This window comes from Myotis lucifugus, unplaced genomic scaffold (genome assembly GCF_000147115.1).
Source record: "Myotis lucifugus unplaced genomic scaffold, Myoluc2.0 scaffold_40, whole genome shotgun sequence".
NCBI lineage: Eukaryota > Metazoa > Chordata > Mammalia > Chiroptera > Vespertilionidae > Myotis > Myotis lucifugus.
The window spans coordinates 595,504-619,291 of record NW_005871088.1 but is presented as its reverse complement, the minus strand read 5'-3'; the positions used below and the strand labels follow the sequence as shown (position 1 = coordinate 619,291).

General features: G+C 53.8%; 1 protein-coding gene across 3 annotated transcripts; it reads right to left on the bottom strand.

Moving 5' to 3' along the window:
* Positions 1-2: 2 nt before the first annotated feature.
* ARHGAP4 (Rho GTPase activating protein 4) lies at positions 3-22,730 on the bottom strand. Of its 3 annotated transcripts, XM_006087681.3 has the most exons (22): positions 22,644-22,730; positions 17,598-17,805; positions 17,360-17,522; positions 16,601-16,663; positions 16,122-16,307; positions 15,386-15,514; positions 15,082-15,303; positions 7,800-7,901; positions 6,965-7,156; positions 6,789-6,873; positions 6,483-6,510; positions 6,169-6,271; positions 4,706-4,766; positions 4,546-4,623; positions 4,319-4,453; positions 4,107-4,212; positions 3,779-4,012; positions 3,611-3,684; positions 3,341-3,524; positions 2,595-2,684; positions 2,173-2,266; positions 4-786 (listed from the first exon to the last, which is right to left on the bottom strand). In XM_006087681.3, the coding sequence occupies exons 1-22, from the start codon at positions 22,708-22,710 to the stop codon at positions 547-549; spliced, it is 2,844 nt and encodes a 947-aa protein (XP_006087743.1). In that variant the 5' UTR covers positions 22,711-22,730; the 3' UTR covers positions 4-546. The 3 variants fall into 3 exon arrangements, with proteins under 3 accessions (XP_023608773.1, XP_006087743.1, XP_014310354.1); XM_023753005.1 differs by lacking the exon at positions 7,800-7,901 and having other exon boundaries at positions 3-786; XM_014454868.2 differs by lacking the exon at positions 3,779-4,012.
* Between the last annotated feature and the right edge of the window lie 1,058 nt (positions 22,731-23,788).

The window sequence follows — 23,788 nt, the reverse complement described above, 5'->3', positions numbered from 1 at the left end:
ACCCCCCAACAGAAGCTGGTCCAGCCGCCCACCCTGCCGCCTTTGCTGAGCGCCCTGGCATCTGGCCTCAAGCAGTGAGGGTGACAGGGGGTTGGCCCTATATCCACGTGCCCAGTCCCCCAAAACAAGAGACCTGGCTCACGTAGGGAAGTCAATGCTCAAGTCTTTATGAATGGCTGCCAGGCCTGCCAACCCCCGCCAGTCTCGTGCCCTCGGTTGAAGCAGACAAGGGCCTGGGCACTGGCAGGCCTGCTCATCTGAGCAAGGGCACCCACCACCCAACAGCCACTGATGAGCCCTCACAGGCAAGCTGGGGAGGGACTGCCCCCAGCCTCCGTTGGCTGCCTCCCAAAGGGGCCTAAGCCAGGGCTGGGGCAGGCAGGGGCTCGGTTGGGCAGCCGTGTCCTTCTTTCCGCAAAGGGTCAAGAGCAGGTGCTCCGTGCTTGCTGGACAGGGCCAGGGAGAAGCAAAGGCCTGGGGAGGGAGGAGGGTCTTGCTGGCAACCCTTAGGGTGAGGGGGGGTTCTGCTGAGGAGCCAGCAGCACCTCAGTGTGGCTTGAGGGGTGAGTCCAGACCCGGGGGTTGGGACGATGAGGATGAGGGTGAGGCCGGCGCCCCAGGGCTGCGGGAGAAGCCTTTGTTCTTGCCCAGGCGGCCATAGCCTAGAAGCTTCGGGCTGCGGGGCCCGGGGCTGGGAGAGTTGGTGGATGCTGGCCCCAGGCCCTGGCGGACGGTAGTCTTTCCCAAGAGCTCCTTAAACACGGAGTCCATGGTCTGCGCCACAGCCTGGCAGAGAGGTGAGAGGGAGGGCATCTGGTAGGAGTGTCCCTCACTGCCCTGCCACTCCCTCCACCCCCGGGTCAGTGTGTTGACAACACAGTGACCACAGGAGTGAGGCCCTCCTACCCCCTGCTGCCCAAGCCTCCACCGGAACCCCCCACTCCAAAACCAAAGTCATCTGCCACCAACCTGTCCCTCCTCCCTTGCCCAGTTTTCCTCCTGCCACTTTTGGTGTGGCTGTCACCACCTCCTTTGGGGACAGCAATCTTCAACCCAGCCTCAAGTGTGGGAGCCTCTGGCTGGGCCCTGACTGCCCCCTTCTCCTCTCACGCCCACTCTCTCCCTGCCTGAGATCTCCCACATGTCCTTGGGGGCCGCCAGCATGCAGGAGCTCCCAGATCAGCATCCATCTGCACCCCACCGGGCCCCATCTACTGACGGCCTTCCTGAAATCTTTCAGCTGCCTGGCCCCGCCCCCACCACCTGGTGGTTCAACTGAGCCCCCTGTCCCCCCGCTCTCAGCCTGGCCACTGGGCCACACCCGACACAGTCTACTCTCAAGCTCTCTCCTCAAGTCCAGTCTGATCTCAGGGCCTGTCTCAGCTGGGAGCAGTGAGCACCCATCGGGTGGGTGCGCTGGGTCCTTTGGACAGAGCAGGAAGCCGGGGCTCTCCAGGCTGCACCCCTTGCCGGAGCCATGCCCAGCACCTCCTCTTGCCCCCTGAGAGAACCACTGTCCTGCTCAGCTCCACAGCTAGCCACCCCCTCCGACCTCTTTGCCATCTGTCCCTTTCATCCTCCCTGGCCCACCAAGCTCCTGCCATGTCACCACCTGCCACCCAGCCTGGCTCTAGATTCCAGCCTTGAAGCCTGCCCGGTAGCCCCTCGCCCAAACCACTCGCCACTTCCCACTGAAGAACCAACCATATGAGAAATGTGGAGAGGGTGGCCCGGCCGGCGTGGCTCAGTGGTTGAGCATCGGCCTATGAACCAGGAGGTCACAGTTCGATTCCCAGTCATAGCACATGCCTGGGTTGCAGGCTCGATCCCCAGTGGGGGGCGTGCAGGAGGGAGCCGATCGATGGTTCTCTCTCATCATTAATGTTTCTCTCTCTCCCTCTCCCTTCCTCTCTGAAATCAATAAAAATATATGTTTTAAAAAGAACCATGAAGCCCAAATGCATGAGCCTCCGTGTCCCCTGTCCTTGCCGCTGGGCCCATCTTTCCCCTCGCTGGCCTGCCCCTCTCTGGGATGGGCTCAGCCAGCCTGTCTGAGGTCAGGAAGGACAGACTCAACCCTCAGGAGGGAAGAATTTGCTTCATAAGGGGAGGCAAGGCACCCCCCCCCCGGAGAGATATCCCCCACCTGCCGCTCAGCCGTCCCCCACTCACCTTATCCATCTCCACATGTCGATCTGGGGAGGATGGGACCAAGCAGTGCCGTCTGTGCCCAAAAGAGCCCCCGGGTGGGGTACATAGTTCTGGCCTGCAGGGCACAGACAGTGAGCCAGGTGGGGCCCTGGGAAGTCTGCACAACCTGCCAGTGACTCCTCCCATCCCAGGGTGTGGCCAAGAGAAAGACAGTGAGGCTGGCCCAGCGGGTCCATTCTGTCCTCCTGTGGCATCCCTCACCCAGACAACTCTCCCCCAACTGGGCTTCTCTCCAGGTGCCCAAAACCTGACCCCATCCCCCTCCAGCTGGCCCACTGCCTGCTGCCTGGGACAGGCCTGGCCCCCAGAGCAGTGCTCAGGTGGGGGCGGGCAGTGAGGCCAGCAGAAGGGTCTTCCCGAGGGGCCAAACTCCCCTTGCTCACCGCTGGGTGATCTCCACAGCCGGGAGGCCCTCCGCACTGCTCAGCAGCTCCCCAGCCTGCAGCTCCGGGCCCACAGCCTGCTTCTCTGCTCTGGGGTCAGAAAGATGGCCTGTTTAGAGTGCTGGGGGCCAGGAGGTTTTGTGCCCTCAGTGGCAGCAAGAAGTGCTCAGAAGGGCACACAGAAAGCCTACAGGCTGCCCAGCCGGCATGGCTCAGTGGTTGAGCACTGACCTATGAACCAGGAGGTCATGGTTCGATTTCCAGTCAGGGCACATGCCCAGGTTGTGGGCTCGATCCCCAGTGTGGGGCATGCAGGAGGCAGCCTATCAATAATTCTCTCTCATTATTGATGTTTCTCTCTCTCCCTCTTCCTTCCTCTCTGAAATCAATTTTTAAAAATATATATTTTTTTAAAAGCCTCCAGCCCTAACCAGTTTCGCTCGGTGGATAGAGCGTCGGCCTGCGGACTGAAAGGTCCCAGGTTCGATTCCGGTCAAGGGCATGTACCTTGGTTGCGGGCACATCCCCAGTAGGGGGTGTGCAGGAGGCAGCTGATCGATGTTTCTCTCCCATCGATGTTTCTAACTCTCTATCCCTCACCCTTCCTCTCTGTAAAAAACCAATAAAATATATTTTTTAAAAAATAAAAAAGCCTCCAGACTCTGAGACTTGGGGTAGGAAAGGGCCAGTACCTGGGGGAAGGGCAGCTGTGCAGAGTCTCCGGACAGCATGGGGCACTCACTCACCCCTCAGGCAGCGTGATGTACTTGTGCGGAATGAGCCCGCAGGTGCCAGCATGCTCGCCCCGCCACCAGTCGTCCGAGGCCCGCTCGTGCAGCCGCAGCACGTCCCCACGCTGGAAGGTCAGCTCCTTGGCCGTGCGGCCCGTGTAGGAAAAGCAGGCCACCGCCTCCACGACGCCCTCCAGGACTGGGGAGAAGAAGGGGTCTGAGAGGGGGGGTGGAGTGGCACCCAGGGCAGGGCCAGGGTGGGGTCCTCCTTCCAGATACCCTCACCATCCTCCTGGGCTGGGGTCCCAGCTTCCAGCTCCGGCTCGTTCTCGCCTGCCAGTCCCTCCACCTGGGTGTCCCTGAGGCCCAGAGTCGAGCAAGGACGATGAGCATTTAGGGGGTTCCGCTGGACCGCCCCCCGAACCCCATCCCCCAGCAACACAAAGAGCGTACCCCAGGCAGCTGGCGGAAGGCGGTGCCATGCACTTCTCATAGACAGGGCCCGGCAGCAGGGTGAGGGGTGGGAAAACCCGTGCGGGCTGCACAATGAGCGTCTGCACCAGCTGGTTCACCTGGCCCTGCAAGGCCACGGGGTCCTGCCCAGGGGGCACGGGCAGCAGCGTCGGCCCAAAGCACACGGCCAGGTTGTAAGGGTCCATCATGTTCTCATCGCTATACTGGGCCAGGCTGGGGGCACACGCGGGTCACAAGCAGGGAACTCCCTGCCCCGTGTCCCCTGCTCCCCCTGGGCAGCCCCCCTGGCCCCCCGAGAAGCACTCACTGGCTGAGGAAGGTGAAGAGGTAGCGCAGCACCACCAGCACTGGGCCCGGCAGCTGTGTCAGAAGGCGGCTCACCAGCTCCACCCGCTCCTCCATGGCCTCCAGCTCTGTGATCGAGGCCACCACCCCGAGAGGAGAGAAGCCCGTGAGTGCGGCCACGGGCCACTGGGGACCGGCCCTGCCCACCCTGCCGGCCTCGGGCCCTGGCCTCACCCGCAGAAGCCAGAAGCTCCCGGAATAGGTCCGGGGGGAAGAGCGGGGGCTCCAGGCTCCGAAAGTAGAGCTTCAGGACGCCCGCCACCGAGTCCAGATCGCAGGCCGAGCAGCCTTCCACCAGGGGGTCCTCCCCTGAGGACAACACAGGGTGCAGGAGGCTGAGCACAGCCGGTCTGGCCAGCCTCCCACCCCACCCCACCCCACCCCACGCTTCCTGTCCCCACCTCTCTCAAAAGCATCACGGATCTCTGAGATGCGCAGCTGGGCCCCCGACACCCGGAAGATGCCCTCGTGCTGCAGGCCTGTGGGAGAACAAAGGGCTGGTGGGCACCGAGGCCACCCCCACCCCCCAGATGGGTGCCAGGTGCCGGGTGCCAGGCTTACCGTTGAGGTTAATGAAGCGGACACAGCTCTCCACCACCAGGGGCACGGGCTGGCCTGAGCTCTGGGGACAGAGAGGGTGTTCACATTTCTCTGGACACGGCACATCCCACCTTGTCCTCTCTCTCATTTTTTGTTGTTGTTGTTGTTGTTAATCCTCACCCGAGGATATTTTTCCATTGATTTTTTTTCCAGTTAAAGGTTCTTTTTAGTTTTGCAATCGCATTCCATACGAAAGCAATAAAAACTTAACAGTCTTAACAAGAAGTTTACAATGGAATGTTGGAACAGAAAATCTGTATACATTACCATTTACAGCAATTTTACATGGTAAATTAACTGTGTAAAAAAATGTTATTTCTAAATCTCTTTGCTGCCGTAACTCTTGGAGTACTATTGGTAGAAGGCCTACCTGGCGCTATTTACAAATACCCAATTTAGAATGCATAACTTACATAACCTATTACTTTAGTATCTATCTTTGACTAGTCTGTGCTGTGTGTGTGTGTGGGGGGGGGTCATTGATTTTTAGGGAGAGTGGGAGAGAGAAGGCAAGACAGAGAGAAACATCGATGTGAGAGAAACACATCGATTGGTTGCCTCCTGCATGTGCCCCAACCAAGAGCCCAGGCCAGGGAGGAGCCTGCAACCAAGGTAGGTGCCCTTGACCGGAATCAAACCTGGGACCCTTTGGTCCGCAGGCCAATGCTCTATCCACTGAGCCAAATCGGCTAGGGCCAACTTGTCTTCTCTTAAGAATGTATTATGGTTGCTGGCCACAGGGCCTGGCAAGCTGCATGCAAGATCGGCTCCCAGGTGTCTGATGTCCCTGGTGCCATTTTGGGGAGAGCCTTACGTTTTCCTTGCTAACTATTGCTGGCGCGTGAAAATGTAATCCAATTCTGTACGCTGACCTCTAATCAAGTAGCATTGCAAAACTTGAATTTGTTCGTTTAAATAGTCTGCCGACTCTATTTGGAATGTTTACACACATAATCACAGCATGAAAAATAATAGCCGCTGCCGGAGGCTTTCTGTGGATGCGTGTTACTAGCTAAGGACGTTCCCCTCCATCAGTGGAGGCCCTGCAAAGACCCACCCAGGAAGGTGGGCTGACAAGTGTGTGGCAACAAAGGACACTGGGGTCATAGGCAGCCGGGCCACAAAAGTGGCCCAGGGCCAGAGAGAGACCAGAATGCAGGCCTGCATTTATTTATTTTTACACATATTTTTATTGATTTCAAAGAGGAAAGGAGAGAGAGGCAGAAACATCAATAATGAGGGAGAATCACTGATCAGTTGCCTCCTGCACGCCCGATACTAGGGATTGAGCCCACAACCCGGGCATGTGCCCTGACTGGGAATCGAACTGTGATCTCCTGGTTCATAGGTCAACACTCAACCACTGAGCCACACTGGCCGGGCAAGGGCCTGCATTTAGTTGGAGCGTGAGGCAAAGCAAGTACCTGGATAAACTTCTCCATGTCTCCCCCGAAGAGTTTATGATGATACTGGGAGCTGGGGCGGGGGTGGCGGCTCTTCTGGAATTTTCTCTGTGTGTGCTGGGCGCTGTGATGAATGGGAGCTTGCTCTGAGGGTTTCGGGCATGGAGAATAGGATGCCCCACCCCAGAACCCACTGGGCAAAGTGGGAAATCGAGGCCACAGAGCAATGAGCAGCAGAGCTGTGCCCCAAGGACAAGGGAGGTGGGGCCATCACAGCTTGACCCCTGCAGAACCCCAGCTCCCTGAAACCAACCAGCCCCTCATGAAGGACTCACCAAGGCGCCTCCTGCTCCTCCTTGTCCCCTGGGGAACAGAAAGTGTTGGTGTCCTCTCGGGCCAGGAGGTCCTCAAGGCACTGCAGAGAGGAAGGTGTGGCCTGAAGGCCAAGGGCAGTAGCAGGGCCAAGGGTGCAATAGAGGCCAGGAACCTGGCTGGATTATTTCCTTCACGTCAAGCAACCTCTCTGGGCAGAGAGGAGCAAGGGTGGGTGGGGTTCCAAGGCAGGAGAGCCAAGGGCAGGTGCTGCTCCTGGCCCTGGTGGAGGCATGAAAGAGACTAAGGGGGCCGGGAGTGGGGCCCACCTCGCTGAATGGCCTCCTGCAGTTTCTCATGCTTGGCCTGCAGCTTGGCAAGGATGCTCCGCCCACTCAGGTACTCCTGGAGTTTCTGGGAAGCCCCCAAAAGAACCCGCAGTTTTAGTCCCAGCTCTCGGCCCTCCCTGTACCCCACCCCTGCCCCCCAGCCCGGCTCTTCCCACCGTGATGTAGAAGGTCTCGGTCTCCTGCTGCTGGCCCCGCCTCCGGCCCGCCTGCCGAGCACCTGGGTCCGAGCTGGTGGACTTGAGGGACTCAGTGGAGGGACAGGCCTGGAAGGAGTCAAGCATGTCCCCATCTTCCAATGCCACCACTTCCAGCAGGGCCTGCAGTGTGGCCTTCAGCGTCTTGTTCACCTGGGGAGGAGACAGGGCAGGAAGAAATGGGGGACAGGCAACGGACAAGAATCCAACTCTGGCCCGGCCAGTGTGGCTCAGTGGTTGAGCGTCGACCTATGAACCAGGAGGTCACGGTTCAATTCCTGGTCAGGGCACATGCCTGGGTTGTGGGCTCGATCCCTAGTGTGGGGTGTGCAGGAGGCAGCCAATCAATGATTCTCACTCATCATTGATGTTTCTAACCCTCTCTCCCTCTTCCTTCTTTTCTCTGAAATCAATTTAAAAAATATATATGTATGCATTTTTTAATCCTCACCCGAGGATATTTTTCCACTGATTTTTAGAGAGAGTGGAAGAGAAAGGGAAAGACAGAGAGAAACATCGATGTGAGAGGAAAACATCGATTGGTTGCCTCCTGCACGAGCCCTGACCCAGGCCGGGAAGAAGCCTGCAACCAAGGTACGTGCCCTTGACCGGAATCAAACCCGAGACACTTTGGTCCACAGGCCGATGCTCCATCCACTAAGCCAAACCAGCTAGGGCTATAAAATATATTTTTTTAAAAAGAATCCAACTCTGAAGGAAGAGGAAGGGAGGTTATGGCCATCTGGTTCCGTGTCTCCAAGTCCCTATCCCCCACGCCAGGCCGGGCCACTCATACCTCCTCTGTCTCTATGGTTTGTCGGTCCAGGCGGCTCTGGATATTCTGGGCTCTGGGCAGAATCTCGTCCCGCAGCTCCACCTCCACCTGGATCTCAGCCACCTGCAAAGGGCAGCGTCAGGGAACTGGGGCCGAGCCTGAAGACAGCTCAGACGTGGGAGTGGGGGCAGGGGCGGGCACTGAGGTCTGCGGGGCACGAGGGAACTGAGCACATTCCACTGCCTCATGTACAGGACCAGCAGGCCTTGACGCTTTGTACATCTGCATCCGAACAATAGCAAGGGCGCCGCCCCAAGAGAAAGGAGCATGCCCAGACTTGCGCATGGATGCTCATGGCTGCACACTCATAACAGCCCAAAGGCAGCAGCAACCCCAGTGCCCAACAGCTGATGAATGGATCAGCAAGCGTGGCGCATCCACGCTAAATAGAATGTTATTCAGGCACAAAAATGAATGAAGTCCTGGCTGATCCCTGCTACAAGGTGGGTGAACCTTGAAGACATTCTATTGAGTGAAAGAAGCCAGACACAAAGGCTGTATATTCCCTGAGTCTATTTACATAAAATGTCCAGAAGAAGCAACTCCATAGAGACAGAAAGGAGATTAGTGGGTGCCAGGGGCTGGGGGAGGGGAATGCAGGGTTAAGTGTCTAATGGGAACAGAGTTTCAATTTGGGAAGATGAAAAAGTCCTGGAGGTGGATGGTGGTCGTGGTTCGTGTGCTTAACGCCACTGAACCGTACACTTCAAAAATGGTATATCTTATGTATATTTTACCACAATGATAAAAAATAATCTCCACCAAAAAAACTATTAGAAACAATAAACAAATACAGTCAAGTTGCAGGATACAGAATCAATATGCAAAAATCCATCGCCTTCCTGTATACTAACAACAAAATTTCAGAAAAAGAAAACAATTCCTGCCCTAGCTGGTTTGGCTCAGTGGATAGAGTGTTAGCCTGCGGACTGAAGGGTCCTGGGTTCGATTCTGGTCAAAGGCACATGCCTGGGTTGCAGGCTCATGCAGGGGGCAGCCAATCAATGGTTCTCTCTCATCATTGATGTTTTTATCTCTCTATCCTTCTCCCTTCCTCTCTGAAATCAATAAACATATTTAGAACAAAAAAACACAAAAAATAACCCCCCAAAAACAATTTCTTTTGCAATTGCAACCGAAAGAATAAAATACCCAGGAAATAAACTTAACAAAGAACATGAAAGACCTATATGCTGAAAATTACAAAGCTTTATTAAAAGAGATCAAAAAAGACATAACAAAATGGAAAAATATTCCATGCTCATGGATTGGAAGAATCAACATAGTTAAATGGCTATATTACCTAAAGCAATATACAGACCTAATGCAATCCCCATCAAAATCCCAATGTCATTTTTTAAAGAAATAGAATGAGAAAGCATCAGATTTGTATGGAACAACAAAGGACCCAGAATAGCCAAAGCAATCCTGAGAAAAAAGAACGAAGCTAGAGATATCACGCTACCTGTCTTCAAATTATACTACACAGCTACGATAATCAAAACAGCATGGAATTGGCAGAGAAAAAGACACACAGATCAATGAAACAGGATAGAGAGCCGAGTTATAAAACCACGTGTATACCCTACTGGCGTGGCTCAATGGTTGAGCATCGACCTAAGAACCCAGAAGTCACGGTTTGATTCCCCGTCAGGGCCCATGCCCGGGTTGTGGGTGTGATCTCCAGTGTGGGGCATGCAGGCAGCGGATAAATGATTCTCTCTCATCATTGGTGTTTCTGTCTCCCTCTCCCTTCCTCTCTGAAATCAATAAAAAATATGTATTTTTTTAAACCACATGTATATGGACATAATTTTCAACAAAGGAGCCAGAAACACACAATGGAGTAAAGGTAGTCTCTTCAATAAATGGTGCTAGAAAAACTGGAAAGCCACATGCAAATGAATGAAACTGGATTACAGTTTGTCCCCATGGTCAAAAATTAATTCAAAATGGACCAAAGACCTAAATATAATATCTGAAACAATGTTACATAAAAGAAAATATAGATACCAAACTTATGAATCTTGGTCATAGAGAACATTTTATGAACTTGACTCCAAGGGAAGTAAAGGCAAAAATAAATGAATGGGATTAAATCAAACTGAAAAGCTTCTGCACAGCAAGAAAAACAGACAACAAAACAAAGAAGCAGCCAACAAGATGGGATATGATATTTGTAAACAGTAGCTCCAACAAAGGTTTAGTTTCCAAAATATATAAAGGACTCATTAAACTCAACACCAAATAAACAAACAACTCAATCAAAAAGTGGGCAGAGGACCTGAAAATAGACCTCTCCCAAGAAAACATACAAACAGCCAATAGATATATGAAAAGATGTTCAACCTCACAGGCAATCAGGGAAATGCAAATCAAAACTACAATGAGCTCTGACTGGTTTGGCTCAGTGGATAGAGCGTTGGCCTGAGGACTCAAGGGTCCCAGGTTCGATTCCGGTCAAGAGCATATACCTTGGTTGCGGGCACGTCCCCAGTGGGGAGTGTGCAGGAGGCAGCTGATCGATGTTTCTCTCTCATCGATGTTTCTAACTCTCTCTCCCTCTCCCTTCCTCTCTGTAAAAAATCAATACAATAAAAAAAAAATAAAAAACTACAATGAGCTACCACCTCACACCTGTTAGAGTGGCCATTATCAACAAGACAAGCACTAACAAGTGTTGGAGAGGTTGTGAAAAAAAGGAACCCTCATCCACTGCTGGTGGGAAGGTAGACTGGTACAACCACTATGGAAAGCAGTCTGGCAATTCCTCAAACAATTAAGAATAGAGCTACCATATGACCCAGCAATCCCTCTCCTGGGGATAGACCCCAAAAACTCGAAATCATGTATTTGCAAAGATATATACACCCCTATGTTCATTGCAGCATTATTCACGGTGGCCAAGACATGGAGACAACCAAAGTTTCCCTCGATAGAGGACTGGATAAAGGTGTGGTACATATATACAATTTAAAAAATATATATTTTATTGATTTTTCACAGAGATGAAGGGAGAGGGATAGAGAATTAGAAACATCGATGAGAGAGAAACATCGATCAGCTGCCTCCTGCACACCCCCAACTAGGGATGTGACCGCAACCAAGGTACATGCCCTTGACCGGAATCGAACCTGGGACCCTTCAGTCTGCAGGCCAACACTCCATCAACTGAGCCAAACCGGTCAGGGTCATATACACAACTGAATACTACTCAGCCATAAAAAGGACGAAATAGTGCCATTTGCAACAACATGGATGGACCTTGAGAACATTATGCTAAGTGAAATAAGTCAGACAGAAAAAGCTAAGAACCATATGATTTCCCTCATATGTTGGATATAAAACTGAAACTTGTGAACACAAACAGCAGTGTGGTGGTTGCCAGAGGGAAGGGAATGGAGGGAGAAGGGGGTCCTAATATAAGGTGACAGGAGATTTGACTTTGGGTGGTGGTCACACAGTGCAATATACAGATCTTGTAACATAGAAACCTACACCGGAAACCTGTATGTTCATGTTGACCAATGTCACCCCAATAAATTTAACAAATAAATACTTTTTAAAAGACTATCAAGGCCATAGGGAGCACTGAGGTTAGAAGACCCACCCTCTCAAAACCCACACGATTGGCAGAAAGCTAGAGATTTACTCTCGGGAAAGGATAAATCAGAGGAATGCTGGACTCAGGTCCACTAGTCACAGCTGAAGGTGACGAAACTCCCTACTGATGAGAAAGAGCAAGGCAGCCGCCGCCATCTGGAGCTGGCCGGGCACTCACAGCTGGGTCTTGGTGCTGTCCCATTGACCATAAGGAATGTCAGAGAGCATCAGCATCAGACAAGGCCCCTCTGTGACCATGAGGGGTGAAGACAAAAGCATGACCACCTTGTAATCATGTCTGCGCACAAACAAAAACGCTGTCCAAGCCACAAATATAAGCGAACTTTCCTCTGTCCCAGCTCCTGAGTGACTGCTGCTTCCTCACCGAAGACAGCTTTAGCCTCCTTTCATCGCTCACCCTGACTTCCAGATAAGACCTTTTCTGTTGTTAATCCTCACCCAAGGATATTTTTCTGTTGATTTTTTTAAAGAGTGGAAGGGAGAGACACAGAGAGAAATATCAATGTGAGAGAGACACATCAATTGGTTGCTTCCCACACATGCCCCACCCGGAGCCTGCAACCAAGGTACGTGCCCTTGACCGGAATCGAACCCACAACCCTTCGGTCCAAGGGCCAACGCTCTATCTACTGAATCAAACCGGCTAGGGCTAGATAAGACTTATTAAGACACACATTCAGAGTTACCCCTGCTTCCTGTCAACATCCAAGCCAGAGTCAAGCCTCTCTCCCAACTCCCCTCCCCCCATTCTAGGCCAAGCCCTAGAGTTTTTCCTAGCAACCTCTTACTGAGATGCACCTCCTCGGTTCCCCAAGGTGTGGGTCTCCCTCGCAGCATTGATGTGAGTCCCTGCCCAGCCACCCTGTGGGGAAGGGCACTGTTGACCAGCTCTGCTCACACACATCACATTTTTAAAAATTGATTTCAGAGAGGAAAGGAGAGGGAGAGAGGGATAGAAACAGTAATAATGAGAGAGAATCATAGATTGGCTGCCCCCGTCATGGCCCCCCCGCACTGGGCATGGAGCCCACAACCCGGGCATATGCCCTGATCAGGAATCGAACCGTGACCTCCTGGTTCATAGGTGGATGCTCAACCACTGAGTCACGGCGGCTGGGCCACATCATGTATTTAATTCCCCTCTCTGTGTCTCCTCTTAAATATGAACTGATGGCCAAGTCAGCCATTTCAGGGAAACTCTAAAATGGAAGACAGATCAATTTGTTTTTTAAAACAAATTTTAAAAAATACTGGAAGAAGCTCTAGCCGGTTTGGCTCAGTGGATGGAGTGTCGGCCTGCGGACTGGGGGGTCCCGGGTTCGATTCCAGTCAGGGGCATGTCCCTTGGTTGCGAGCACATCCCCAGTGGGGGGTGTGCAGGAGGCAGCTCATCGATGTTTCTGACTCTCTATCCTTCTCCCTTCCTCTCTGTAAAAAATCAATAAAATATATTTTTTAAAAAATACTGGAAGAAAATGCAAGGAACAGAGAAAATTGTCAAGCAAACAAAAATAAACACTGCAGAAAGATTTGAGAAGATACTGTATTCGTGAAACAAGAACAAAGGATTATTTTAAACAGGAATTTGGAAAACAAAACAGAACTCTTAGAAACAAAAGTATGAAAGTACACTTTTTAAAAAATTCAACAAGGGTTTGGAAGAGGTCGTTGAAGAAATCTCTCAGAAAGCAGAATTAAAAGGCATAGAGATGTGGAAATAGGAAAGAGCATAGATAAGGAAATTAGAGAATTAACCCATGAGGTCCAACATTTAATTACAAGAAGTCTCATTTTATTTTATTTTTCAATTACAGTTGACAGTCAATATTATTTTTATGTTCGTTTCAGGCATGCAGGAGGCAGCCGATCAATGATTCTCTATCATCACTGATGGTTCTGTCTCTCTCTCTCCCCCTCCCTTCTTCTCTGAAATCAATAGAAATATATTTTAAAAAGTAAAAATAAGAGCGAGCGCACAGATTGCATGGCACGGTGGACAAGGTGAGAGGACTATTACAGGGATATGGTGGGGCTGAGCTCTGGTCATGCATGGAAGGAAGTCAGCGGAGCCTATGGAAAGTTAAAAAGCAACTAGCAGCCGCTGCATGATCTGAACACGCAGACGGAAGGTCCAGAAGCAGCAGCTAGAAGACGGGGAAGTAGCTATTTTGGGGGAGTAGGAATCAAGAACAGAAAGGGTGAGGTCAAGAATGGCTGTATGCCACTGGAAGCCTGGAGTAACCTTTGACTTTTTCTTTCTTTTTTTTTAAATGTACTTTTAATGATTTCAGAGAGAGCAAAGGAGAGGGAGAGAGAAACATCAATGAGAGGGAATCACTGATCAGCTGCCTCCCACACGCCCCACACTGGGGATCAAGCCTGCAACTTGGGCATGTGCCCTGACCGGGAATTGAACCGAGACCTCCTGGTTCATAGGTTGCTGCTCAACCACTGAGCCACGCTGGCCCGGCATCTTTGACTTTTTCTTTTTTTTTTTTTTAAATATTTTTTATTTATTTTTTACAGAGAGGAAGGGAGAGGGATAGAGAGTTAGAAACATCGATGAGAGAGAAACATCGATCAGTTGCCTCCTGCATGTCCCCCACTGGGGATGTGCCCGCAACCAAGGCACATGCCCTTGACTGGAATCGAACCCGGGACCCCTCAGTCCGCAGGCCGACGCTCTATCCACGGAGCCAAACCGGTTAGGGCAGACTTTTTCAACCATTACTTTGGTCAAAAGACAGATAAAATAACTGAAAGCTCCATGCAATCCCAGTCCATGCGCAATGCCCATTAGGATAAACTGGTAAAGGAAAAAAATAGTGCAGAGACAAGTAAAAAGATGCCTAGTGCCTGGCTGGCATGGCTCAGTGGTTGAACATTTGCCTATGAACCAGGAGGTCACAGTTTGATTCCAGGTCAAGGCACATGCCTGGATTGTGGGCTCCATACCCCTGCACACCCCACACTGGGCTCCATGCCTAGCCCTAGCTGGTTTGGTTCAGTGGATAGACCCTCAGCCTGCGGATTGAAGGGTCCCAGGTTCCATTCCCAGTCAGGGCACATGCCCAGGTTTCGGGCTCCATCCCCAGTAAGGAGGGCATGCAGGGGGCAGCCGATCAATGATTCTCTCTCATCATTGATGGTTCTATCTCTCTCTCCCTCTCCCTTCCTCTCTGAAATCAATAAAAACATATTTAAAAAAACAACAATGCCTAGCTATATCTTACTGCTTGTATGGTTTATTTCCCTCCAAGTCTGTTATGAAACGTCTAAAACATACAGATCAATTGGAAGAAAACTATATGGATAGCCATAAGCCCACCTACCACCTGGTGTCAACACTGGTGATATTTTTGCTGTGTTTGCCGTTGGGGTAGGTGGGTGCTCATTCACTGAGTGAACTGCAATGAGCCACAGAAATTTGTTTGCTTCAAATGCAAGCGTGGAGACGTCATTTGCCTAAGGCCATTGAATGAGGGTCCGAGAAATAAGCTACATTCGAGTTTCAACCCCTTAGCAAAGTGAAATTCATTGACTTACCTGAAGGGCAGAGAACGCAAAGCCCTTGGCGTCGATGCTGGGGGCATTAAGGGGCAGGGGCGGTGACCCTCACCTCATCCCCCTCATGGGGCTGGTAGTCAAAACGCTGCGGGGGGCAGAAGGCGACCGAGTGCACCTCCAGCACCTTGGCCTTGTCCCCTGGAGGATCTAGGGCCTCCACCGCCTCCTCCAGGCTGCCCAGGCCCTGCATCTGGGAGGCTTGGGTGCGGCTCTCAGCAGCCGTGTAACTCCGGAGCACCTGCCCCAGGGCCAAGTGGAACCCTGTGTCACAGCACTGGGGAGAAAGCAAGGACACGGCTCGGGCGGGCCCCAGGGCACTGGGCACCAGCTCCCGCGCCTGTCCACCTCGCACTCACGTCCATGAGGTCCAAGACGTCATACAAGTAGTAGTTGCTGACTGCGGCGTTGACACTGGCCAGGCTGAGCAGGTACTCGTTGCGCGCCTTCGTGCACTTCAGTTTGTGCTCCAAGAACTTGGCCTGACGCTGCTCAGGACCACGCAAGTACAGCAGGGTCATCTACCCGGCCATCCCCCACACTCTTTCCCCCTCCCTACCCTCTCCACGTGGACAGCTACAGCCGAAGTCCCACAGGTCCCTCAACAGCATGGCCAGAAACCCCGAAGTGCTCAGCCACCCCTCCTGACTGCGCACAAACCCTGCAGCCTCGGGCTGGCAACCCCAGCTCCACCTCAGCTCTTCCCAGCTTGGTGCCTCTACATTCTGATATTCCTGCCACCCTCAACCTCTCCATCCTCTCTTCAAATGCTCCTTAACCCTGCACATCACCCCAGCACCCACTCTCCGTGTCTCCTTGCGCCTCTGAAACCTCACGGCACTGCAGGAGGCAGGGAGGGTGAGTGGAAAGGCCCCTGGGCTTGGAAGCACCAGAGTTCTCTTCGCCCCTGATGAGCTGGGGGGCAGACAGCCCAGGCCCTCCTCTTCCAGCCCTGCCAGAGGTCTGTGGCTCTCCCCTCCGCAGCCCTGCCTTCCCCCCACCACCTTCTAGCAGGCCCTGGTCAGGGCCAGGGGCTCAAAGGGACAAAGGCCAGGAGCCATAGCCTTGAAACTGACCCATGGCCTCCAGGCCCACCTTTTCTACCACTCGTGATCCCTTCTTGACAGAGGTCTTGCGCAGGGGCCCTGCCTCAGTGGGGGTGGTGGCCGTGGCAGGAGCAGCACTGCGGCCAGCCCGCTTCTCCTCCTGCCGCTCAGCTTCCCGGAGCTTGGCCTCGGCATTCATGCTCTCCGTGTGATACACCTGGTATGTCTTCTTGGCCTGTACGGGGGCCCAAGGCCAGGCAGCCCTGCTGAAGGCCAAGGCCACAGCCAGCCCTCCCCGTCCTCCTCCCAACCGCTCAGGGACTCAGACCTGAGAGTAAGGCAATCCCATATGAGCTCCTAGCCCACCCAGCCTGTGCCCAGAGCAGGGAGAAAGGGCCATGCTTGCAGTCCTTGAAATGTAGGGCTCTCCTGGACACCCGATCCGCCTCCTTGGGCCTGGAGGGGGTGGGGGGTGGGGGGGGCGGTGGGGATGTAATATGAGAGCCTCCCTCTGATTGGCATCCTCACCGTCTGAAGCTCGGACACCACCTCCAGGAGCTCTTCCTGCAGCTGCTGCTCCAGATCCTTACTCTGGGGAGGAGGGGAAACGTGACAGAATCACTGCCCCAGTGCGGCACCCACCGCTGTCCTGCGATGGTCACCGCACCTCAGCCGGGCACTCAAGGCTCCCCCCAGCCTGACACCCATTTGGTCCCTTAGCCCTCCCAGCCCCGATGCCTCTGGATTGCGTACCCACAGGCCTCCCTTGATAGATCCTGAGGCCATTCACACCTCCTAGACCCAGGATCAGGGCCTTACCTTCTTTTTTTAAAAAAGAATGTATTTGTATTGATTTCAGAGAGTAAGGGAGAGGGAGAGAGCGAGAGAAACATCAATGATGAGAGAGAATCATTGATCGGCTGCCTCCTGCACACCCCACACTGGGATCGAGCCCGCAACCCAGGCACGTGCCCTGACAGGGAATCAAACCGTGACCTCCTGGTTCATAGGTCGACACTCAACCATTGAGCCACGCCGGCCAGGCAGGGCCTTACCTTCTTTCTTTTTTTTAAAAATTAATTAATTTTTATATTTTTATTGATTTCAGAGAGGAAAGGAGAGGGAGAGATAGAAACATCAATGATGAGATAGAATTATAGATCGGCTGCCTCCTGCACACCCCCCACTGGGGATCGAACCCACAACCTGGGCATGTGCCCTTGAATCCTTTGTCCGAAGGCAGATGCTCTATCCACTGAGCCAAACCAGCCAGGGCATGGGCCTTACCTTCTTGACTATGCGCCCCACATCCTCCGCAATGTGACTCAAGCGCTGGACCAGTGGCCCGGCCAGCACCTCGCTGAGGGCCGCGCTGTCCCGGCTCTGCTGCCGAGTCTGCTGCAGCAACACAGCCCAGCAGTGCAAGGATGAGAGGAGGGTCGGCTCCTTCCTGGGGACAGAGGGGCACTCAGACTGGGAGCAGGGCTTGAGCCCGGGCACGGCCATCCTGCCAACCAGGACCTACCGGAAGCTTTGATACTCGCGGCTGCTGCCCCCCAGGCGGCCTCCTCGGCTGGAGAAGCGCTCGGCCAGCTTGTCCAGGCCCCGGGAGTACTCTAGCTCCACCTCGGCCCTGCGCCGCATGAACTCGGACAGCTCCTGCAGCAGCTCCCGCCGCAGCTCCCCTTGCAGCTCCAGGCAGCGCAATTGCTCGCTCAGCTGCGAGCGCATCTCTGTGGGGAAACCGTGGCTCAGGCCTGGGCAGCAGGCTGTCCTGTCTGCCTGTCTGCCCTGAGGGTGATGGCTGGGGCAGGAGGGGAAGAAGGAGGCCCCCAGGGAGAAGTTCCAGGTTCAGACGTCCAGCTGGGCTCAGATCAGTCCTGAAGGGAGGGACCTCTGGGCTGAGGCTAAAGGGAACCAGCCAGGCCCAACTGGTTGAAGAGGAACAGGAAGGCTATTTCAGGGAGAGGGGAGAGCCATGCAAAGGTCCAGGGGTGAGAGGGAGCATGGCAGATCCAGGAGCCAGATGTGATGGTGAGAACACAAAGCTGCCCTAGCCCCATCTTGCCCTGTCCCAGCCAGGCGCCATTCACTTAGGCTTCCCATAACTCCCCGGTTTCTGGAAAGCCCCAGAATTGCTTCCCCTGCCACTTCCTGCCCCTTAGATGCCCAGGACCCCAGGCAAAACAGCCTCCCTACAAAAGCAGACACACGGGGCTGCACAGCATGGTGGCTGTGGCGCGCTGCCAAATCTGCAGTGAACTTGTGGCCAAGGCAGCCTCATGGCCAAGGTCAACAGCGGGGGGGGGGGGGGGGTGCTGGTCAGAGCTAACAAGTGAAGGGAGTGAGGAAGCTGGCCTGTCTTCTGTCCTCAGTTCCCACTCCTGATCACCCACCCCAGGACACCCCCAGTCCCACCTCCCTGCAGATAGAGCCCCACCCGGGGCCCCCACTCTGCTGGCTTTTGACGCCTTATCACTGGCTTGATTAAGCAACGCTGCTTTCCCCACACAGACCTACAGCCAAGAACCGCCTGAATGACGAGCTGAAGCAACGGCTGCAAACACTTTTGCCACCCACTGCGTGCCCAGGTGGGAACTGGGGCTCCTGGGTAAATAAGTCACTGTCCTGGCTTCTGGCAAGCAGGTCACCCACTGACTAATCTCTGTCCATGTGCCTCGGGAGGGACATTAACTGCTTTCTTCATTCCGCAGAAAGTTGACTACATACCCAGTTTGCGCCAGGCGCGTTCTGGACGCAGAGAGGGCTGACCGAGCGCCTGCCCTCATGGAGCTGAGATGGGAATGGTGAACAGACAGCTAGTGAACAGACCAGAGCAGGGGGCCGAGAAGGGTTCTTTTAGAGGAGGGTGGTCAGGAACAAGTGACACTGGAGCCGAGAACTAAAAGGAAGCAAGGGAGGAGCCGTGGGGACAACCGGGGGGAAGAGCATTCAGGCAGAGGGAACAGTGAAGGTGGTTGGAGCCAGTGTGGCTGGTCAGCGGTGCCAGGGGAAGTGAGGGAGTCTGAGAGGCTAGTGGGGGGCACAGGGAGCCTAGGCCAGGAGGAGGTCAAATGCCAGAGGGAAGCGCCCAGCCCAGTTGGCCGCTACTGCACCAGTCCAGGCAAAAGACAATAAGGGCTCGGTCCAGGGAGCCAACCTGCGAGGATTGGTGAAGTGGCAGGACTGGGCTGGCTCTTTGAGAGGACTCCACTGTGGACAGTTCAGTCCCGGTACCATTTGGATTTCTGTGCCGCCAGTGACTTCCCAAGGGTGTGGCGTGTGGAGCAGCCTTAGTGGGTTCTGCCTGCTGGGCACCCCCATCTCCAACTCTGATCCCCCTTTGTGGAACACCCCTTCCTATTCCCAGCCCCTGGGTCCCTCTCCCTGACTCCAGGTGCCCCAGATGTGGCTGCATCCATAACTAGTCCCTCAACCCCTTCACCCCCACCATTGGCTCAGTGGTGGGCACAGGGGCCACAGTCCGCACACTTTCACTAAAATTACTGAAAAGATGCCCAGCCAGCATGGCTCAGAGGTTGTGTCAACCTATGAACCAGGAGGTCCCGGTTCGATTCCCGGTCAGGGCACATGCCCGGATTGCGGGCTCGATCCCCAGTGTGGGGTGTGCAGGAGGCAGCCGATCAATGATTCTCTCTCATCATTGATGTTTCTACCTCTCTGTCTCCCTCTCCCTTCCTCTCTGAAATCAATAAAAAATATAATTAAAAATAAATAAAATAAAATTAGTGAAAAGGTGCTCTTTTTCCACCGAGGGGTCAAGCTGGGTAAATGGAAGCCTGGGGAAGGCAGGGGTGGGGGGTGAGGGGCAACTTCCTGACAGGGAAATCAATGCAGACCAGGGCAGAGGCAAGCAAGACAGGGTCTTTCTATCATCTGAGGCCGGGCTCCAGTGGCTGACTCTCAGCTCCGCAGGCCAGGTGGAGTGCCTTCATTGATTCGGGGTAACATTTTGCGAATAAAAGTAAATTTCATTTCATTGCGAGAAACGTCTGAGACCTCAAAGCTCACCTCACCTTCCTCTGGCATCTGCCCCGCCTTCCTGGAGCAACAGCTCCCTGGGGACAATGACAGTTCTGAATGGACCAGCCTGCCACACTGTTTCATTTATTCTTCAGGGCAGCCTTGCCTGGATCAGGATCCAGACATGCGCACTGGCTGGTGTCAAGTAGGAGACTTGGGAATTAGCGCTCTCTAAGCACCAAGACCTGGTGCCTGGTCCCAGCCTCGAGGCTATGTCTCTGTCCACCTCTCAGATCTCAGCTCAGATGCATGCATCAGAGAACCCTTCCCTGACCTCTTCCCAAACTAGGACTGGCCCTCTTCCCACCCCCTTTCTAGACATCCGGGCTTTCCCTTTATAGTGGTTAGATTCATAATTAAAATTGTGTGATGTCACCCATCCAGTGTTGCTCAATGGTTGAGCATCAACCTATGAACCAGGAGGTCACGATTCAATTCCCGGTCAGGGCACATGCCCGGGTTGCAGGCTTGATCCCCAGTGTGGGATGTGCAGGAGGCAACCGATTAATGATTCTCTCTAATCATTGGTGTTTCTCTCTCTCTCTCCCTCTCCCTCTCTGAAATGAAAATGTTATTTTAAAATAAAAATAATTGCCCTGGCCAGTTTGGCTCAGTGGATGGAGCGTCGGCCTGTGGACTGAAGGGTCCCAGGTTCGATTCCGGTCAGGAGCATGTGCCTTGGTTGTGGGCATGTCCCCAGTGGGGAGTGTGCAGGAGGCAGCTGATCAATGTTTCTTTCTCATTGATGTTTCTAACTATCTCTTCGCCCTTCTTCTCTCTAAAAAATCAATAAAATATATTTTTTAAAAATTGTGTGAGGGCATGTACCTTGGTTTCGGGCACATCCCCAGTGGGAGGTGTGCAGGAGGCAGCTGAGCGATGTTTCTCTCCCACTGATGTTTCTCACTCTCTATCCTTCTCTCTTCCTCTCTGTAAAAAATCAATAAAATATATTTAAAAAAAAAATAAAAAATAATAAAAAAGTGTGATGCCTTGTTTACTAGATGTCTCTGAGCTGTAAGGACGGAAGCGACTGGTTCTCTTTTACTCAGCAAAAGAAACAGAATAGATGTATAGAAAACATCTGTCATAAGGAAGGATGGAATCCACTGTGCTTGGGCCCCACCAGCACTTCCTGTGAGCAAGGCCTAGGTCTCACTTCTGCTGACAAGCAAAGCAGAAGAGAAGATGGCCTCCCGACCACGACTCTGCTGACCTGTCAGAATTTAGGGTGCCAAGACAGTGATCCTGTTTTCTAGCCTGGTAGGAAGTTTCTTTTGTTGGTGATGGGGGTGGGGGTGGAGGGTGGGGGGCAGGGAACAGAAGCTAAAATCATCGGAGGGCCAGAGCAGATAAGGAACATCTGAAAGACAGCCTCACTCAAACTCCCAATTTTTCCGTGTCAATTAACTGACCCATATTTGCTGACTGAAGAGTTTCCAATTTTCCAAAGTCCTTCAGCCCACCTCGTGGCATTTTGAGGAAGCAGGATGAGAAGCATTCTCTTCATCTTCGAAATGATGAAGGTGAGGCTAGGCAAGCTGGCTCACCCTCACCATTGCCTCACGCTGGCTCTGGGTGGAAGGCCACCTCTCTAAGGTGGGGAGGACTCGGGCATATTTTAGTATCAATGGCTTGCATTGATAATTACGTTGCAACCTGCATCTCTGTGTTGGAACAAACTTCAGGGGTCATTTCATTGGACCTCCTAGGAGCTGTAGTGCTGTGTGACTGCGTGCAAGTCACGGCTCCTCTGAGCTTCAGTTTCTTCCATCGGCAAACAGAGCGATGGAGAATGGTATCTGGGGGTCGCACAACTAAAGACACTGAGAAATTTGATGACCCCCAAACTGCCGGTGCCTTTGGATGTTACCCTCTTCCCTTTGCAGGAGTCACCACACCCTAAATAAAACCCCTATTTGCATGTGATTTGCACAGCGTGTTTATCGGCGCCCAAAGAGGTCTACTCTTCAGAAGGCTGTGAGGCTGGCCCTGATCAATCTCTCAGGACAAGACTCACTGTGCCCGCTTGATCCAGAGACAGTGGCCCTAGCTCTGAGCCACCTCAGTGCCCAAGGGAAGGCAAAGGGGCTGGGCGACAGGGACTGAAGTGGTTTAAGGACAAAGCCATCACTAATACATCCACCTAGGCGCTCGGACTTCCTTACCGGGCCCCCCCTCAGCAAAGACAAAGTGTTCGATTTCATTCTGGCTAGAATGCCACTTTCTGGGGGGTCACCTTGGTGCACCCAGAGGCCCCACTCTCTTCTCCTTGGGTGAAGTGCAGGGAGAACTCGAGGGCAGAAACCAAAGAAAGGGAGTGATGGAGGAGGAAAAGGGGGATGGAAAGGGATGGAAGGGGAAGGAAGGGGTGATGGTCAGGGGGCTCAGGCTCCCTCCTTCAACATCCCCTGAGGTCACTGGGGGAGGATACCGGGCCCTGGGCCAGCAGCGGGACTTTTGGGGCTCCCCTACAGCCTTGGGTCCCCGCAGGGAACCGGACCGGAAGAGCCCATCGCCCTCTCACCTTTTATTTGCGTCTCATACTCGGCCTGCAGCCCCCGCTCCCGGCGCAGCTTCCCGTGCGCGGCCATGGCAGCCGGGCAGCGGCGCCGTCGAGCCCTGCTGCTACTACACAGGGTTCCTGGGGCTCCGCAGCCAGCACCCTGCACCAGCCCCGCCCAGCTCCGCCCCCAGCGCAGCCCCGGGGCGGGGCGACCCCCGGCCTGGCAATGCCCTCGAAGGATGCCTGGGGGAAGGGGGTCCCACTGAACTGGGGCCTTGCCTCCCCTCCCGCTGGGCGCTAGGCCACACCTGGGCCGCCTTGTGCCCAGAGCTCTCCTGCCAAGCAGCCAGGGCTAGTGTGAGAGCCCCAAAGTGCCCAGCAAGCTGGCACCCTCTGGCTGCTGACCTGCCACCTCTACAAGGCTGCCTGGCCACCACTGCCATACAGCACTCTTCACAGCACGGCCATTGGCCCTCAATGCTAGGAGCTGCTCCAGGCCCTGGACTTCCTTGAGGCACCAGCTTCCCCCAGAACCTTAGGGTTTTAAGATGGAGCCCACCCTTCCCAAGTCACAGCCCTAAGGGATAAGTGCCAGGAACCTGGTGAACCGGGTGCAACGTTCCCAGGGTGGGCTGGTAAGGAAGGTCAGCACCAGAGGATAGAACCTCAGCCGTTGTTCCCTCCAGCCCCCCTCTGAGGGGGACAGCAGTGCTCAGCTAAGGTTCCCCTTTTGCTCCACCCCATAGGGAGGAACAAGCCTTGTTTCCCCATAGGTGGTTACCACTTCCTGCTGCCGGAAGAGACTCTGTCTCCTTTCCCCTGCAGCTTGCACCTGTCCTGTCCTAGGCTTGGGGGTGGGGGTACAGCCTTCCCCCTGCCCCTCAGAGCAAGCCTGAGGGTAAGCCTGCCCCCCCTTATCCAGGGGTGCTGTAGTTTCCCTGCACCCCTCTCTAGCAACTCAAAGCCACAGGGCAACAGCTTTCCTCCAGCAAACGGGGAAGGCAGGAGCAGGTGGCAGGTGACAAGCCAGACTATACCACTGTCTTCAGTTGGCTGGGAGGGAAATCCCTGGGGTATAGATGGTGGGAGAGGAGTGAGGCTTGTGCTCAGGGAGGCTGGTTTGTAGGCACTAGTGCGAGGGGTCCAGGCCTTTGTGTGCAGGGATA